Raw genomic sequence first — 19517 nt, forward strand, 5'->3', positions numbered from 1 at the left:
TGGGACTGCAGGCGCCTGCCACCACACCCGGCTAATTTCGTGTTTTTAGTAGAGATGGGGTTTCACCATGTTGGTCAGGCTGATCTTGAACTCCTGACCTCAGGTGATCTGCCCGCCTCAGCCTCCCAAAGTGCTGGGATTACAAGTGTGAGCCACTGCGCCTGGCCAGAATGGGTTTTTAGAGAACCTCTGAAGGCAGGATCAGAGGAAAGGGGAGAATCTGCTTAGGAAAGCCCAGAGGCCAGCTTTTGTGCAAGGATACAGCAAAGGCTCCCCAGCGACCACCACAGTGCACACTACTGACTAGGGTTTGGTCTGGAAGGACTGGGCTGCAACAAGACACTCAAAGCTCTGGGTCAGCTCTGGCCCTTTCCAGCCAGCTTCCCAAGCAGCCCTGAGGCCCGCCCATCATACAGGCCTGCCATGGTGGTCTTGGGCTCTAGCTCATCAAGTGTCTCTGGGTAGTTCCTCATTCACAGGCACCTGGAGAAATGGGGGAAATGGAGGCCATGGACGGCAGAGCCTGGGCCCGTGCCTGGCCTGGATGGTCCCCATGGTGCCTGTTCTCCCTTCCCTGTCATTCTCAAGGATGTCCCGGTTTGGATGGTGGCTTATGTGGCCATCCTGCCCAGGTCAGGCAGCTGATACGGGAGTGTCTGGAACACAAATCGACCTTCTCGAGCACGCCCTAGCATGCGCTCCACCACAAACCCTGCCTGTGAGCCGGAGCAAAATGCCCCTGAGGAATTCGGACTCAGGAGAAAAACACTCAGCTGGGCGTGAGTCCGGGAGTTTGAGACCAGCCTGGGCAACACGGCAAAACCTCATCTCTATAAAAAATGCAAAAATGAGCCAGGCATGATGCATGTGCCTGTGGTCCCAGCTACTGGGGAGGCTAAGATGGAAGGATTCCTTGAGCTCCGGACGTGGAGGCTGAAGTGAGCCGTGATCGTGTCACTGCACTCCAGCCTGGGTGGCAGAGACAGACCTCATCTCCAAATCAATCAATCAATCAATCAATCAAACACTCTCTAAGACAGTCGACAGTCTTCAACCAAAGAGAAATTAAAATCTGGATATAATTCAACAACAGTGTCCAGGCCTAAGAAAGACAAAGGAAACTCAGCAGAAGGAACGTTCACCAGCCTACAATCTCAGGAAGGGTCAGCAAGAATCCGTTTGTCCCCTTTGACACTTCCTGATTCTGAGCGCAGGGACGGAAAGTGCGGATTCCCCAGGGCGCCCCGAAGAAGCTTCACTCACCCGTCTCCTCTCCCGGGATGCGGGAAGTGTTAAACATCCGCTCCCACTGCGCGGAGCAGAGCGGAATCGTGGACCCCAAGAGAAGAATCTGTAACAAAAACACATTTCAAACCAACAGAAGAATCCCACCGAAGAAAAGCAGCAAGTGGGCCGGGCGCGGTGGCTCACGCCTGTAATCCCAGCACTTTGGGAGGCTGAGGCGGGCGGATCACCTGAGGTTGGGACTTTGCGACCAGCCTGACTAACGCAGAGATATCCCGTCTTTACTAAAAATACAAAATACAAAACTCAGCAAGGCACGGTGGTGGGCGCCTGTGGTCCCAGCTACTCCTGAGGCTGAGGCAGGAGAATCGCTTGAGCCCGGGAGGCGGAAGTTGCAGTGAGCGGAGATCGCGCCACCACACTCCAGCCTGGGCGACAGAGCGAGACTCCATCTCAAAAAAAAAAAAAAAAAAGAGAGAGAGAGAGAGAAAAGCAGCAAGTTAGGACCACGTGGAAATGCTGAATGTGTTTTCTGTGCAAATTGCTTGGTTTGACTTCATCTTTTCCAATGGCTCCCTGGAATGATTCGTTGGGGAGACTCATTAAGCCAGGGTGCAACTTCTTGCACAGTAAAATCCTAAATAACACATTCTAATCAATTATTTATCACTGACACTTAAAACCGAAGAAATATTTCAGGAAGAAAAGTCTTGTTTCTTACGAGCAACCCACCAGCTAGTATTAGTTCAAAAACAACAAGGGCTTCTTTGAAGGGCAGATTACAGAACTAAAGTACAACAGATGTATATTCATTTAGGAGACACAAGTAGAATTAAATCTCAGAATAATTAGGCTCAGTGAAAGAAACTAGAATTTAGAAAAAAAGAGCGCATACTGTATGATTCCACTTACATAAAGCTTTACAAATTACAAACTAATCTAGAGTGACAGACAGTAGACCAGGGGTCCAGGACCAGGTGGGAGGGAGACATGACAAAGGGCAGAGGGGTCTTTGGGTTGACTGATGTATTCACCATCCTGACTGCAGTGATGATGGTTTCTCAGATGCATCAATATACACACATCAGAAGTTATCGAACTCTCCACTTTATTTTTTAATTTTTCTTTTTTTTTTTTTTTTGAGATGGAGTTTCGCTCTTATCACCCAGGCTGGAGTGCAATGGCATAATCTCAGCTCGCTGCAACCTCTGCCTCCCAGGTTCAAGCGATTCTCCTGCATCGGCCCCTCAAGTAGCTGGAATTACAGGCATGTGCCACCATGCCCAGCTAATTTTTATATTTTTAGTAGAGATGGGGTTTCACTATGTTGGCTAGGCTGGTCTTCAGCTGCTAACCTCAGATGATCTGCCTGCTTTGGCCTCCCAAAGTGCCAGGATTACAGGCGTGAGACACTGTGCCCGGCCACAAACTGTATACTTTAAACATGTGCAATATGTCAATTATACCTCTGTTAAGCTGTTTGAAAAGAATTTTTTTAAAGCAGTTTGTGTGCCTACTGGTTTGATTTCCTCCCGGTCCAGCTTGCGCCTGTAAAGCAGGATGGCGTGGATGGCGTTGCCGGCTCTTGCTGCCTGAATGTGAGTTGGAAGGACATACAGCAGATCCTGAAAAGCGAAAAAGGTGACATGGAGAGAATTTGCATAGGGAAAGATAAGCAAATTTAAATACATCACAGCACATCCTGCACGCTGTCAAAATATTTCCAGAGATGTATTCAGTTACGTCTGCAATGCTACAAAATAAATGGTAGTTTGATTTTCTACACTTTGTCTTTTACTTTGTAAATGTTTTATGAGAACGGAAGTCCTCCAAAACTCTTGAGCTATTAAAGATAACTATTCGCACCAAATACCCTCATATAACACAGAGAAAGGAAAGCAAAAATTAGCCAGGGAGCAATTAGACAATCAGGAAGTTTTCTGGATGAGACACAATGAAAGGTTGAAGAATTGTTTATACAGAGCTGTGCCTGCAGCTTTCTAAATTTTGAGACCCTGTTCCAAATGTCTACATTTTCCACAATTGGAAGAAAAGGCCAAGGAACACAGGTCTAACCTACATTTTGGAAGAGTCTATGTCCACACCGTGTCCCCAATGATGTAGAAAGTGCCTCTGTTTGTAGGAAATGAACACACGTCTCCTGGGGGGAAGGGCATCAGATAAACAGCTCACTTCCAAACAGAGCAGGAAAGGAAGTTCTACGGACTACACTGACGGTTTTTCTTTCAGTCTGAGATTATTTCAGATGGGGGAAAAAAAGTTAAAAGAAAGGAAAATTTTGAAATGAAGAAAAACAGAAAGAAAAAGCAAATGATAGGCCGGGTGCGGTGGCTCACGCCTGTAATCCCAGCACTTTGGGAGGCTGAGCCGCACGGATCACCTGAGGTCAGGAGTTTGAGATGAGACTGTCCAACATGGCGAAACCCCATTTCTACTAAAAATACAAAAATGAGCCAGGTGTTGTGGCAGGTGCCTGTAATCCCAGCTACTCAGGAGGCTGAGGCAGGAGAATTGCTGGAACCGGGGAGGCAGAGGCTGCAGTGAGATGAATTGCACCACTGTACTCCAGCCTCAGCGACAGCAAGACTCCATCTCAAAAAAAAAGGGGGAGAAAAAAGAAAAAGTAAATGATAAAAAAAAGAGGGAAAAAAATAAAAGGAAGTGAAGGAATGGAAGGAAAAAGAAAGAGAAGAGTTCTACTTGCCAGTTATTAAAGCAGTGGTCGAGAACCCAAATTGAGGGGCCTTCTAACCATCCATGCTTTGAAAGACAAAGCCCAGGAAACCAGAAACTACCATTGATGCGCACCCCTTTGGCATCTCAGAAAACAGTAGGGTGAGGCGTAGTGCACTGGTGGCAGGATCTTGGCCAACCCACTGTCCCTGAGCTCTAGGGGTTCTGCAGGGATCTTAAGGCCGCTGTGGCACCAACTTCCAGTGCTAAGTCATAAAAACAGCAGGACAGGCTGGGCATGGTGGCTCACACCTATAATCCCAGCACTTAGGGAGGCTGAGGCTGGCGGATCACGTGAGGTCAGGAGTTCGAGACCAGCCTGGCTAACATGGCGAAACCCCGTCTCTACTAAAAACACAAAAAAATTAGCCAGGCGTGTTGGTGGGCCTGTAATCCCAGCTACTTGGGAGGCTGAGGCCGGAGAATCACTTGAACCTGGGAGGCGGAGGCTGCAGTGAGCCAAGATCGTGCCATTGCACTCCAGCCTGGTGGACAAGAGCAAAGCTCCATCTCAAAACAAAATAAAACAAAAAAACAGCAGGACAGGTACAGCACAGTGAGGAATTCCTGTTTGCCAGAAACTTATTTTTGCAGCCCAAATCCCCCTACAGTAGCAGAGCACCCTGGGCTACTAGGCTAATACTGAAGGGTACTCACAGGGTTCTCCAGCCTGGAAGCAGGACAGAGAAGAGCATGACCCAGTCCCCAGAGCTTTCCCAGGCCGTCCACAGGCCTGTGAAGACGCCACCTCTGTAGACAGACCCGCCGCCCCACCGTCCTCGTTAGACAGCAGCCCGGGCAGGGGCACTCACCATGGCATAGTAGTTGCTGTTCACCATGAGCGGCCCTCGTCCTCGGAGGTAGATGTACTCCTCCCACCAGTCGCTCACCTAGTGGGCGCAAACACCAGACAAACCCGCAGGCTCAGCAGGGGCCAGGCAGGCTCCCTGGCAGCAGCCCAGAGCCGCGGGGAAGGGCAGGCAGTGCTTTTGGCAGCTAACGGAGGCCATTCCAGAACAGGGAACGCAGTCCTAACTAGACGGAATGCGACACCGTGGGAAACGAAAAGTGTTCTTTTTAAGTTGAGACGAGCAGAAAGAAGGTACATCACCTTCGTTCTGTAGATGGTTCAAAAGGGAAAAAAAAAGCCTAAGTGGGAGGATTGCTTGAGACGAGGAGTTCGAGACCAGGCTAGGCAACATAGCAAGGCTCTAGCTCTACATTAAAAATAAAAATAATAGGGCCGGGCGCGGTGGCTCAAGCCTGTAATCCCAGCACTTTGGGAGGCCGAGACGGGCGGATCACGAGGTCAGGAGATCGAGACCATCCTGGCTAACACGGTGAAACCTCGTCTCTACTAAAAATACAAAAACTAGCCGGGCGAGGTGGCGGGCGCCTGTAGTCCCAGCTACTCGGGAGGCTGAGGCAGGAGAATGGCGTAAATCCGGGAGGCGGAGCTTGCAGTGAGCTGAGATCCGGCCACTGCACTCCAGCCCGGGCGATGAGACTCCGCCTCAAAAAAAATAAAAAAAATAAAAAATAAAAAATAAAAATAATAAATAAAATAAAAATTTTAAAAATGTTTAAAAGACCAGATGGAAAGTAAATCATAAATGTTTGACTGCTAACATGTTCTAAAAACCAATACTGTGGGCTGGGCATGGTGGCTCACACCTGTAATCTGAGCACTCTGGGAGGCTGAGACAGGAGGATCGCTTGATGCCAGGAGTTTGAAGCCAGCCTGGGCAACATTGCAAGGTTCCATCTCTCCAAAAAAAATGTAAGAAATTAGCCAGGTGTGGTGGCTCACGCCTGGAGTCTCAGCTACTTGGGAGGCTAAGGCAGGAGGGTCACTTGAGCCCAGGGGTTTGAGGCAACAGTGAGCTATGATTGTGCCACTGCATTCCAGCCCGGGCAACAGAGCAAGACCTTTTCTCAAATAAAAGAAAACAGAAACAAAGGCCAGGTGCGGTGGCTCATGCCTGTAATCCCAGCACTTTGGGAGACTGAGGCGGGCTGATCACTTGAGGTAAGGAGTTCCAGACCAGCCTGGCCAACATGATGAAACTCTATCTCTACTAAAAATACAAAAATTAGCTGGGCGTGGTGGCGGGCACCTGTAATCCCAGCTACTCAGGAGGCTCAGGCAGGGGAATCACTTGAACCCGGGAGGCGGAGGTTGCAGTGAGCTGGGATCGCACCACTGCACTCCAGCCTGGGCAACAGGGCGAGGCTCCATCTCAAAAAGAAAAGAAAAGAAAAGAAAACAACAACAACAAAAAAACAATGTTATGCAAAATTGCTCCAGAGACTGCTTCTCGTCTTCCTGCTTCCCAGGTCTCCCTGAAGAAGCCACCGTCTCGGTCTAGTCCATGGCACTAACCTGGCGTTCCACGGGTGTTGTCCCTGTTCCCTGGCACATGCATCCTGAAGCCACCTGGGCAGTGCCCCCAGCCACCTCACAGCTGCTGTCCCTTCACAGCCTGCTGGACCCAGAGACGGCTTCCTTTCCAGCTTTGTGCTGAAACACACGTAACTACAGAGCAGTGGCCGTGCACGGGTCTCGTGTGCGGAGAGCTATGCAGAGAGCTGATGTTTACCAGTCCAGCACACCCGTGCAGCCAGCAAACATGCCCGGCCCCCTGAGGCTCGGGAGACCCCCCCAGGCACTGCCCATCCACCCACGATGTGACTTCCGCACCACCTGCTGGTTCTGTCAGGGTCACTTGGGACACCTTCTCTTCCGTGTTAGTTGTTCCTCAAAGCTACACTCCCTCCCTTGCTTCGTCTGCCAGAGGCCTGCTCTCACCCTCCCAGCACATGGAAGCCCAGCCAGCTCCCCATATACAGGGCGCCAGCTAAGACACTTGGTTGGAGGAGATGCTCCTGGGACCACTGAGCCACACTCAATCCCAGCAAGCATCCCACACCATCCCTGCATCCACCAGTGAGCTCGGGAAGGATGCCTTGGAATAAAAATAAACTAAAGAGGAGGATAGCAGCAGGTGTCTGGGACAGCGTGGCACTGCTGCAGGAGAAACAGCTCACAAGAGGAGTCCCCGGGGAAGAGGGAGAGGGAGAGGGCTCCTGTGTGCAAAACACAGCATTGTGATGATGCACCTGCACTCAGGGTAAAACCGTCACCCGTAGGCTGGGTGTGGTGGCTCACGCCTGTGATCCCAGCACTTTGGGAGGCCAAGGTGGGAAGATCACTTGAGCCCAGGAGTTTGAGACCAGCATGGTCAACATAGTGAGACCCTGTCTCTACAAAAAATCCAAAAATCAAGAAACTGTCACTGTAACTACACATCAGTCCTAACACACACCCCGTGCTGCACGCAGGTAAACCATAGCTGGAACTTCCTAAGGTGTGATTTTGGCTAATCACAGCTGTCGTTTCAGCCCTGTGATCCTTGCCCCTCAGAATTAGTGTCTTCATACAGAAAAATTTCATCAAGAAAAACTGTGTATACAGACTTACGTAATTTGTAGCCCACCAGGATTTTAACTTCAAATACCACTGTAATCTTGGTCCAAGACTGACAGCAAAGTCTTGAGCAAGTGCCGTCATCCGTTTGAAGTCTTCTTCCTTCATAAGAGGCCTCACCGACTCTAGATACTGGGATTATCAGGAAAAAAAAAATCACCCAAGTTAAAACACATTAATCAAAGCCTACGGTTGCCTCACTTGTGCCTTAGGAGAAGTTCTAACACATTGAAGAGGTTTTAGGCTGGGCATGGTGGCTCATGCTTGTAATCCCAGCATTTTGGGTGGTCAAGGCCAGTGGATTGCTTGAGCTCAGGAGTTCAAGACCAGCCTAGGCAACATGGTGAAACCCCATCTCGACAAAAATTAGCTGGGCATGGTGGTGCATGTCTGTGGTCCCAGCTACATGAGGGGTTGAGGTGGGAGGATCGCTTGAGCCCAGAAGGTCGAGGCTGCAGTGAGCCATGATCACGCCACTGCACCTCAGCCTGGGCAACAGAGTGAGACCCTATCTAAAAAAAAAAAAAGTTTAGACTCTTCCCCCAAGTTGGTCTTAGCAATCCTTAGACAGGTTAACTCCCTTCAATGTAAATGGTGTCATAGGGTCACGATAATTTAACAATTAAACTTTTTCTTCCTTTATTAGTTTTAAAAGTGTCCCAAATCCTGCATCACCAGAAAGCCACCATTAAATTTTTAGAATTTAAAATAAATTCTAGAGTTGACAAGAAAAGTTAACAAGGAAATTTCAAGAATGTCTCTTATCTATTATTTGGCCCTTAATAAAAGAGCTGTTCTGACCTAAGTAAGCTTTGATGACCTGTGATGGTGACCACGAGATGGGGCAGAGTCATGCTGAGAGCTAGGTGCTGGGGCCGGGCAGGTGCTCAGGCAGCAGGATGGGAAGGAGGGGCTGGAATAGGTCCCGGAACCAGGCCAAGGCCAGGGCCTCAGGTTCAGGGTTTTCAGCCCCCACCCCACCTCATCCTTTTACATGTGCTACTTTGGTTGAACAAACGCTCAGAGATGGAAACACAGAGAGCAATTGTTTAAAAAGACACTCAAAAGCTTCTACCACACACCTAAGCAAGCTCTTACAGAAAGTGACAATGGTCAGGTGCGGTAGCTCACACCTGTAATCCCAGCACTTTGAGAGGCTGACATGTGAAGAGTGCTTGAGCCCAAGCAATCTTGACCAGTTCAAGACCAGCCTGGGCAACAGAGTGAGACCCTGTCTCTGCAAAAAAAAAAAAATACAAAAATTAGCTGGGCGTGGTGGCACATGTCTGTGGTCCCAGCTACTTGGAAGGCTGAGGTGGGAGGATCACTTGGGCCTAGGAGTTCAAAGCTGCAGTGAGCCATGATCACACCACTGCATTCCAGCCTGGGCGAGATGCTGTCTCCCCCAACAACAGCAACAACAAGTAAAACTGTTGCTAACCCCACAATTTGCCATGACATATTTTAATCCAACAAGTTGTCTGCTATAAAAACCAAAGTCTTGGTGAAACAGTAGTCTCTCCAGGATCGCTCCCTGTACGTTGGAAAGTAAGACCCCACTCCCTTACAAGGGCCAGCTGTGGCCAGGTACGGTGGCTCATGACTGTAACCCCAGTACTTTGGGAGGCTGAATCAGGAGGACTGTTTCAGCCCAGGAGTTCAAGACCAGTCTGGGCAACATGGCAAGACCCCATCTCTACAAAAAAAAAAATATTGGCAGGCATAGTGGTGCACACCTGTGGCCCCAACTACTTGGGAGGCTAAGGCAGGAGGATCACGTGGGCCAGGAATTTAAGGCTGCAGTGAGCTAGGACGGTGTCACTGCATTCCAGCCTGGGCAAGAGAGTGAGACTCTGTCTCCCACAGAAAGGGCGTGGGACAGTTGTCAAGCATATTGAGGCTTATTCAAAGTAAAATGCCCATGAATGAGACAGAAAATCACGCCCTGAATGAGCTGAAGTGGAACCCTGAGCTACGCAACACAGACAGAGGTCGCTGAAGGTCAAGCATCTCACACTCACCCCACCCTGCCAGTGGAACAGGGGCCATTGTCAGCCCTGATTCGCAAGTGTGGGTACAGAAGAGGAGAGATGGGGTAGGCCAGCCACGGTGGCTTGCGCCTGTAATTCCAGTACTTTGGGAGGCCGAGGTGGGCGGATCACTTGAGGTCAGGAGTTTTGAGACCAGCCTGGCCAACATAGTGAAATCCTGTCTCTACTAAAAATACAAAAATAAGCCAGGCGTGGTGGCACACACCTGTAATTCCAGCTACTCGGGTGACTGAGGCAGGAGAATTGTTTGAACCTGGGAGATGGAGGCTGCAGTGAGCTGAGATCACACCACTGCACCCTAACCCGGGCGACAGAGCAAAAAAAAAAAAGAGCAGAGATGGGAAGAAACTTACCAAGGCTAACAGGGACTCAATAACCAAGGCTGGATTCAAACCCTCAGGGACTCAGTAACCAATCCTGGATTCAAATCCTTACCCCGAGAAGTTTCTGTTTATTATAGTTTTTAAAATGGGGTCCCAGGATGTGCAAAAACAAAAGCACCCATGCACTGCTGGTTAGAATGCAAAATGGTGGAGCTGCGTGAGGGTCTGGTGGTTCCTCAACGAGTTACTGCGGAATTCCCACGACCCAGCAATTCCGCTCCTGCCTATGTCCCCAACAGCGGGTGAACAGGTCAATACACTGTGGTCCTTCCATACGACGGAATATTATTCAGTCACAAAAACGGATGAAGTTCATCCACGCTACAACACAGGTGAACCTTAACGACCTGCCAGTCACAAAAGGCCACATGATTCCATTTATGTGAAATGTCCAGAACAGGTAAATCCATAGAGACAAACAGGAGATTCGTGGTTCCGAGGGGCTGGGAGAGGGAGGTAGAAGGACAGGGAGTGGCTGCTTAGTGGCTATGAGCCTCTGGGTGATGAAAGGTCCTGGAATGAGACAGCAGGGAGGGCTGCGTGACATTATAAATGTACTTAGTGCCCCTGAACTGTACACTTGAAAATGGTTAAAACAGTACGATTCATGTTGTGTACATTTTACCATAATTTTTTCAAAAAGAAAGAAATGGAGCTGTTCCCTCCCCTTTTGTTCAATTAAAGAAAAAAAAAAAAAAAGACCAAAGCAGGTAGATCACTTGAGCCCAGGAGTTCAACACCAGCCTGGACAAGATAGTGAAACTCCCTCTCCACAAAAAAACAACAACAAAAAAATAGGGCCAGGCATGGCAGCTCACGCCTGTAATCCCAGCACTTTGGGAGGCCAAGGCAGGGGGATCACAAGGTCAGGAGATCGAGACCATCCTGGCTAACATGGTGAAACCCCGTCTCTACTAAAAATGCAAAAAAATTAGCCTGGCGTGGTGGCGGGCACCTGTAGTCCCAGCTACTCGGGAGGCTGAGGCAGGAGAATGGCGTAAACCCAGGAGGCGGAGCTTGCAGTGAGCCAGGATCACACCACTGCACTCCAGCCTGGGTGACGGAGCAAGACCTCATCTCAAAAAAAAAAAAAAAAAAAATGAAAAAGAAATGAGTAGTTTTGAGGATGAAATGACAGGCTTTCTAGGTAGTGCCTTGCCCCTAGGCGCCTGGCTTTGAAGTAGGCCTGGGGTGTTAAGAAGCAACCTGTCTTCAGACCGGCTGGAGGCTGACCATCACCCCACCCTCGGCTGGAGGACCCTCACCAATCAGATCAAAAACATCCACCACCCAGCAACAGATGAATGGATAAATAACATATGGTCTAGCCGTACAATGGAATACTATTCAGCCGTAAGAAAGAAGGAAACGGCCAGGTGCTGTGGCTCACGCCTGTAATCCCAGCACTTTGGGAGGCTGAGACGGGCGGATCACGAGGTCAGGTGATCAAGACCATCCTGGCTAACACGGTGAAACCCCGTCTCTACTAAAAATACAAAAAATTAGCCGGGCGTGTGGTGGGTGCCTGTAGTCCCAGCTGCTCGGGAGGCTGAGGCGAGAGAATGGCGTGAACCCAGGAGGCGGAGCTTGCAGTGAGCTGAGATTGTGCCACTGCACTCTAGCCTGGGCGACAGAGCAAGACTCCGTCTCAAAAAAAAAAAAAAGAAGGAAATTCTGACACAGGCTGCTGTGTGGATGAACTTTGAAGACGTTATGCTGAGTGAGAGAAGCTAGTCACAGAAGGACAAATACGATATGATGCCACTTATATGAGGTCCCTCAGATTGGCAAATCCACAGAGATAGAAAGTAGAATAGAAGTTACTAGATGGGGGGAGGGAAGAATGGGGAGTGACTACAATAATTTAATACAATGTTGTATTTAGCAATTATGTAAAATAGCAAAAGCTGGCCGGGTGCAGTGGCTCACGCCTGTAATCCCAGAACTTTGGGAGGCCGAGGTGGGTGGATCACTTGAGGTCAGGAGTTCGAGACCAGCCTGGCCAACATGGCAAAACCCCATCTCTACTAAAAATACAAAAATTAGCCGGGCATGGTGGCGGGTGCCTGTAATCCCAGCTACTCGGGAGGCTGGGGCAGGAGAATCACTTGAACCCAGGAGGTGGGGGTTGCAGTGAGCTGAGATTGCACCATTGCATTCCAGCCTGGATGACAGAGGGAAAGTTCATCACAAAAAAATAAAATAAAATAAAAATAAAAATAAAATAAAATAAAAATAAAAATAAATAAACAGGATTTCACTATGTTGGCCAGGCTGGTCTCAAAACTCCTGACCTCAAGTGATCCGCCCACCTCGGCCTCCCAAAGTACTGGAATTACAGGCACAAGCCACCGTGCTTTAAAAAATGCAGCAAGCAGCTTCTCTATGAAACTTAAAACTTTTAAAAAAAACACCTAAGATGCAGCAGTGATGCATTGGAAAAAAAAAAAAAAAAAAAAAGACTTCCTATGAGAACCCTACCAGGCACACCACTGAAGGCTACTTGAGTCAAATGACGGTGACCTAGTTCATCATAATTAAGACTTAAGCCTTAATCCGCAGATGGCTGACATTTCACTGTGAGGCGTAAGCCACACCTACCCTGTTCACAGTGTCTTTGACAGCCGGGACCGGCAGGCGAGGAAGCGATGTCTGGAAGCTGTACAACATGGGTTTTCGGCCTGAAAAGATCTTGACCATACCCTGAAGAGAGAGAATTATATTTTCAGTCTACTGCCATACCACCCTGAACGCACCTGCTCTTGTCTGATCTCAGAAGCTAAGCAGGGTCGGGCCTGGTTAGTACTTGGATGAGAGAATTACAATTTCAAAGACAAGGCTATGTTCAAGATCCAAAGCCACTTTTCCAGTGTGCACAACGTGTCAACCACTTACTGATTTTCTGTGTCGATTTATTTTTCATCTGGTCCATCTTTTACCCGCCCCATACTTACGGGTTCTAGCAAATAAGCATATAACCCCACCCTCCCTGCCAATAAAAACCTGGGCAACATGGCAAAATCCCATCTCTACAAAAAAAAAAAAATACAAAAAATTAGCCAGGCGTGGTGGCATGTGCTTGTTGTCCCAGCTACTTGGGAGGCTGAGGCAAAAGGATTGATTGAGCCTGGGAGGGTGATGCTGCGGTGAGCCGTGATCACCCCACTACACTCCAGCCTGGGCGACACAGTGAGACCCTATGTTAAAAAGCAAAACAAAAACAAACAAACCAACCAACCACGTGGAATCAAAGCCAAGCCTGACGGAGGCCGTGAGATGTCGCTGCCAGCGTCGTGACTGGCCAGGACCCGAACTGTGCTGCTGTACCTAGGGTGAGTCTCACCCCACCTCCTTCTGCAAGGCCCTTAGTTTAGGGATGGGCTCCAGGTTCTAGGAACAGTGAGGAGGGTCAACGTGCCTGACCCTGAGCCAAGCCGAGGGGAAGCAGTATCTTTCCTTCAGTCATTGCCAAGCCTCCCAGAGGGCACATTTGTGGCCCTTGGTTTTAGGCTGGATGATCAAGTCTGTATGATAACCAGTCACCTCAATGCCGACCAAAACAAAGGCAGTCCTCGGGCCCAGGTGGGGAGTCCTGGTACCACATGGCGTTGGGACTCAGCGGAACCTCAGCTGCGAACCCACCGGAGGGAGTGCCCGTTAGCCTGCTTTGCCAAGCATGGGAACCACCCCTGAGTCTCTTCTAGGTGTTAAATTCTGCTTCTCTAGAAATCAGAAACTTTATATCCAAATGGCAGAAAACTGATTTGAGAGAAAAAATTGGTTTGACTGGGTGCGGTGGCTCACGCCTGTAATCCCAATACTTTGGGAGGCTGAGGAGGGTGGATCGTTTGAGCCCAGGAACTCGAGATCACCTGGCCAACATGGCGAAACCCTGTCTCTATTAAAAATACAAAAAATTATCCGGGCGTGGTGGTGTGTGCCTGTGGTCCCAGCTACTGTGGAGGCTGAGGTGAGAGAATCGCTTGAGCCCGGTGGGGTGGAGGTTGTAATGAGCCAAGAATGCACCACTGCACTCCAGCCTAGGTGACAGAGCAAGCTGCTGTCTCAAAAAAAAAAAAAAAAAAAAAATGTGTTTGGCAAGAGTGGAGTCCCGGTGTGTGGCGGGCACTGCGGTGACTCCCACACTTCTCTCACAAGGCTCCCCAGAGGCTGGGACAGCAGCCCAGTCCAGGCAGGCACCACTGTGGGGGCTACCCAGAGGCAACTGAGCAAAAGGGCCCCGGGGCCAAGGTCGGGGCAGAGAGAAAACCAAAGCAGACCCACGGCTTCATATACACTGGCAGACCAATGGAGCAGCCTCCTTCGAGAGAGATTCTGCAGAAAATTTTCTCATGATTACCTGCTCCATTAGAACCATTTAGGCCACTTGGCAAGACAGGGGTGAATAAAGCAGATGTTTCTTTATACATGTCCAGCCCCAAAGACCCAGGATGGGCTTGAGGTGCCAAGCAAAGCCCAAGGCCCAGGGCCATGACTACAATGGGCAGATGGTACACGGGGCACATGCCCACCTGCAGGGGGTCACAGGGGCCCCAGCCCCCAGACGGAGGCCTCGAAAGTCCAGAGATGATGCCCATCTTGGAGGGTTTATTTTCAGAAAAACTAAGCCCGTAATTTTTTTTTTTTTTTTTTTTTGAGACAGGGTCTGGCTCTGTTGCCTAGGCTGGACGCAACCACAGCTCACTGCAGCCTTGACCTCCTGGGCTCAAGCAATCCTCCCACCTTGGCCTCTTGAGTAGCTAGGATTACAGGCATGCACCACCATGCCTGGCTAATTTGCCTGGCTAATTTTTGTATTCTTAGTAGAGATGGAGTTTCGCCATGTTTCCCAGGCTGGTCTCAAACTCCTGAGCTCAGGTGGTTCACCGGGCTTGGCCTCCAAAAGTGCTGGGATTACAGCCATGAGCGACCGTGCCCAGTTCCCACAAAAACATTTAAATTGAGCCCGGGTTTGATGGCTCACGCCTGTAATCCCTACACTTTGGGAGGTCGAGGTGGGCAGATCACTTGAGCTCAAGAGTTTGAGACCAGCCTGGCCAACGAAACCCCGTCTCTATTAAAAATACAAAAATTAGCCAGCCATGGTGGTGTGCACCTATAGTCCCAGCTACTCAGGAGGCTGAGGTGGGAAAATCACTTGAGCCTAGGAAGTCGAGGCTGCAGTGAGCTGTGATTGTGCCACTGCACTCCAGCCTGGGCAATGGAGCAAGACCCTGTCTCAAAAAGAAAAAAAAAAAAAAGCTGGGTGCGGTGGTTCACACCTGTAATCCCAGCACTTTGAGAGGCCAAGGCAGGATCACCTGATGTCAGGAGTTAAGACCAGCCTGACCGACATGGTAAAACCCTGTCTCTACTAAAAATACACAATTAGCCAGGCGTGGTGGTGCATGCCTGTAATCCCAGCACCTTGGGAGGCTAAGGCAGAAGAACTGCTTGAACCTGGGAGGCGGAGTTTGCAGTGAGCTGAGATCGCACCATTGCACTCCAGCCTGGGCAACAAGAGTGAAACTCCATCTCAAAAAAATAAAAATAAAACAAAATAAAAATAAAAAAGAAAAACATTTAAATCATGAAATTTGGACAAGCATCCACATATATGGCAAAGCCATTACCTTAAATAAAGGACCCTTGGGCTGAGGGCCAAGGCAAGCTGGGGGAACATTCCAGAAGCTAAGTCCGAGTCACGGGAGCCTGTCCGAGGGGTCAGCTAAGGTAACCATTTAATGCCTGACAACAAGTGAGTCAAGAACGCTACAAAGAACCGGCACTTTTATTTGATGAATGACCTTAACTACGAACCCAGCAGACCTCAATAAAACATGCTGCAGATCTCACTAACGTCAGGAAAGAGAAGCACTCTTCGGCCCCCGCTTTTGTGTCATGGTGACTGAAACCTCTCCAGCCATTCAAGGTTGAAGCCCAGGTCACCAACCAAGCATCGAGGGAGAAAAGGTCCCAGGGGTGTCCTTCTTCCCAAAGGCCAAATCGTCCACCCCCACTCCACTGCCAGAGGGATGCACAATTACCATCCAGATCTTGGTGGCGCGACTTATCTTGCCATGCTCAGCGAACATCCACCCGTGGTAGGACAGCAGCACCTTCAGGGAGTAGCGCATGGTGACGATGAGGGCCACCCACAGCCCAGTGCCAAACAGCACACCGCTGACCACGTTCTTCGTCTGGCTGGACATGCAGTCACTGCGGAGACAGACCCAGACAAGGGAGGCTGTGTGTGAGGTCGCACCGTGCCACCGAACGCCACTGGTGACGCCATAGACACCACGTGCTTCAGAGTCCAGCAGCCTGCCCCATGTAGAGCCGGGAAAGTCAGAGGGAAAGCACTTGCAGGGAACTGAGCTCTTAAACACTCACGGGGCCAAGGTCGGGGCAGAGAGAAAACCAAAGCAGACCCACGCCCCAAAGCAGACCTCCTCGCCCCAAAACCAATCACGCTGAAAGTAGCTGGCAGAGCCGGGTGCCCGGGGCAGGCCTGTCTGCTCTCTTCCCAGAGGTTCCTTCAGCCTGATCTGCTCTGGTGGCCTTGAAACCAACCAGGGCCGATTTGTGTCATCTGGAAAAAGACACAGCTTCCTCCAGGACCTCAAGACCAACAGCAAGGGGGATGCTGTGAGGCCAGGACCTGGCCACCGTGAGAGCCATGCCCTGCAGACTTGCGCCTCCCCGGCAGGTGAGCAAGAGATTCTGGGCCACTTTCTTCAGCTCTTTATGAATTTTTTTCTTCCAAACTTACTTTTAGATGTAATCGTAATCTCAAATTATTTTGTTACAACTATTACCTCCAGTATTTATATCAAAAGAGCTTGTTTTTGACTTAGGAGTACTTAACACAAGTAAAGAAATAGACTGTGTAAAACGGTCATGTAAATATTTAACTTAAATTCAGGAAATGTTTTTGTTTGTGAAGGAAGGTAGTATATATTATGGTAAAGATGGGACTTTAAAAATGAGACAAAATGCAGCTTTTTTTTTTTTTTTTTTTGAGACAGAGTCTCGCTCTGTTGCCCAGGCTGGAGTGCAGTGGTGATCTTGGCTCACTGCAACCTCCGCCTCCCAGGTTCAAGCAATTTTCCCACCTCAGCCTCCCGAATAGCTGGGATTACAGGTGTGCGCCACCACATCCAACTAATTTTTGTATTTTTGTAGAGATGGAGTTTGCCATGTTGCCCAGGCTGGTCTTGAACTCCTGACCTCACGTGATCCACCTGCCTTGGCCTCCCAAAGTGCTGGGATTATAGGCGTGCCACTGTGCCTGGCCAGAAATGCAGCTATTTTGTGGTTTGTTTTAGTTTTGGTAACTGCAAAGTATTTTTTAAATAAAAACTAAGCATGCTTCAAATGATTAAAACACCAATATATATAACCTAAAGGTATGCCCAATATTTGAAAAGCACTAATTTGGCCAGGTGCAGTGGCTCAAGTCTATAATCCCAGCACTTTGGGAGGCCGAGATGGGTGGATCACTCGAGTCCAGGAGTTCGAGACCAGCCTGGGCAACATGGCAAAACCCCATCAATATAAAAATAAAACGTAAAAAAGAAAATAAACTAATTCAAAATAAGAAATAAAAAAAAAAAAAAAACCACGAATTGAACACTGCATAATATTTAAGTGGACAAAAACAAATTGTCTTCAAGGTTACATACTCTTGCTCCAAAATGTGTATCTTTCTATAACCTGTGAAATCTAGCACTGGAGTTTAACTGTAGTCTCTTTTTTAAACCTATATGCTCTTTTCTGGCCATCTAACCTATCAGCAAACTTGGGTTTAGGGATTTCAGAAGCCATCTTTTAGATAATCTACATTTTAGATTACTGAAAGAAAAAGACCTATATACTTACTTGATTTGCAAAAATAAAAATATTTTAGCATAAACAAATAAATGACACATTCAAGATTTTTAAAAATATAGACATATAGGCACTTAGATAAAAAAAATTAGCAAAAAGCTTTCTTTGAAAGGACATGCTCCTTACAAGGCTGTCGGGGACAGACTTAGAGACAAACCCCACATAACACGTATGACTCCACATTTTTATTCTTTATTCTTTTTTTTTTTTTTAAGAGATAGGGTCTCATTATGTTGCTTAGGCTGGTCTTGAACTCCTGGGCTCAAGCAATCCTCCTGCCTCGGCCTCCCAAAGTGCTGGGATTACAAGTCACTGCGCCCAGCCTGACTCCAGTTTTGAAGGCAGCGGCCCAGAGATACTGCAAGTTCCCTCCAGGACAGCAGCTCTGGAATGGCCCATGAGGCTGGAAGACGCTGGCCCTTAACCCGGCCTTTCTAAATATAGGCCAGGGATGGCCCAGTTTACCAAAATAGGTTTAAGAGGTACAAACAAATCTTACAAAGACCCAGATTATTAAGGGCTTTAAACAGTCAACACTTCTAAATATAATCCAGTTTTAAGAGAAGGCCTACACTAGAGAGTAAATTAAAGATCTGGCCCGGGTGCAGTGGCTCACGTCTGTAATCCCAGCACTTTGGGAGGATGAGGCGGGTGGATCACTTGAGATCAAGAGTTCAAGACCAGCCTGGCCGACAAGACAAAACCCCATCTCTACCAAAAGTACAAAAATTGGTTGGGCATGGTGGTGTGTGCCTGCAGTCCCAGGTACTCAAGAGGCTGAGGCAGGAGAATCACTTGAACCTGGGAGGTGGAGGTTGCAGTGAGCCGAGATCGCACCACTGCACTCCAGCGTGGGGGACAGAGTGAGACTCAATCTCAAAAAGAAAAAAAAAAGATCTTCATTAACCCCACGAGAGAATGAAAAGTATGAAGGAACAGCTCCACACACAAGGCTCGGAGGCAGCTATCCACTGCAGGCCTGCGGGTCCTGGGACCTCAAGGAAGAGAGCAGCCAGGCCTGCCCCGAGTGCCCAGGTCTGCCAACTGCTTTCTGAGTGACAGCAGTCCCCAGACAAGGAACCTGGCAGGCATCCCAGCCAGGCATGCTTCTGCCAAAATGATTGGGAACTTTTATTCTGTCTCTTGCAAACACTTATAGAGGCCTGAGCCAGCGTTCCTGAGCTACCTCAAGGTTGAAAGCAACTCAGCTGGACGCTCAATGACTCTGGAGGGTCCAGGGGCTTCCTGGAGAAAGAACAGGATGTGAAGGGGTCCTCTGCAGACCCTTCGCAAAAAGGGGCAGGAATCAGGGTACCTGCTCAAGCTGTCATCAGGAGATTCAGACCGTTAATCTGCTTAATCTTTTATTTCTAGTCAGCAGAATCAAGGCTGGGCACGGCGGTTCACACCTGTAATCCCAGCACTTTGGGAGGTCAAGGCGGGTGGATCACCTGAGGCCAATAGTTCAGATCAGCCTGGCCAACATAGTGAAAACTCATCTCTACAAAAAATACAAAAATTAGCCAGGCATGGTGGTGGGCCCCTGTAATCCCAGCTACTCAGGAGGCTGAGGCAGGAGAATTGCTTGAACCCAGGAGGTGGAGGTTGCAGTGAGCCGAGATAGCACCATCACACTCCAGCCTGAGCAACGAAGCAAAAACTCCATCTCAACAACAACAACAAAAAATCAAATTCAGCCGTTAACTG

At 48.9% G+C, this 19517-nt stretch overlaps 2 protein-coding genes across 3 annotated transcripts in view; both read right to left on the reverse strand.

The window, feature by feature from the left end:
• Window positions 1–16132, reverse strand: part of LOC111522235 (carnitine O-palmitoyltransferase 1, liver isoform) — a 53868-nt gene extending 37736 nt beyond the window's left edge. The window contains exons 1-6 of one of the 2 annotated variants that reach the window (XM_026451435.1): window positions 15968–16132; window positions 12522–12623; window positions 7481–7618; window positions 4812–4889; window positions 2763–2870; window positions 1264–1351 (exon numbers count right to left, since the gene is read on the reverse strand). In XM_026451435.1, the coding sequence (XP_026307220.1) occupies window positions 1264–1351; window positions 2763–2870; window positions 4812–4889; window positions 7481–7618; window positions 12522–12623; window positions 15968–16132 (679 nt within the window). The other variant, XM_026451436.1, reaches the window with a different exon arrangement.
• Window positions 16133–18992: 2860 nt separating this feature from the next.
• Window positions 18993–19517, reverse strand: part of CHKA (choline kinase alpha) — a 65306-nt gene continuing 64781 nt past the window's right edge. The window contains exon 10 of the mRNA XM_031936704.1: window positions 18993–19055. Coding sequence (XP_031792564.1) covers window positions 18993–19055 — 63 coding nt within the window. The remainder of the gene's footprint in view (window positions 19056–19517) is intronic.

This window comes from Piliocolobus tephrosceles, chromosome 13 (genome assembly GCF_002776525.5).
Source record: "Piliocolobus tephrosceles isolate RC106 chromosome 13, ASM277652v3, whole genome shotgun sequence".
Classification (NCBI taxonomy): Eukaryota; Metazoa; Chordata; class Mammalia; order Primates; family Cercopithecidae; genus Piliocolobus; species Piliocolobus tephrosceles.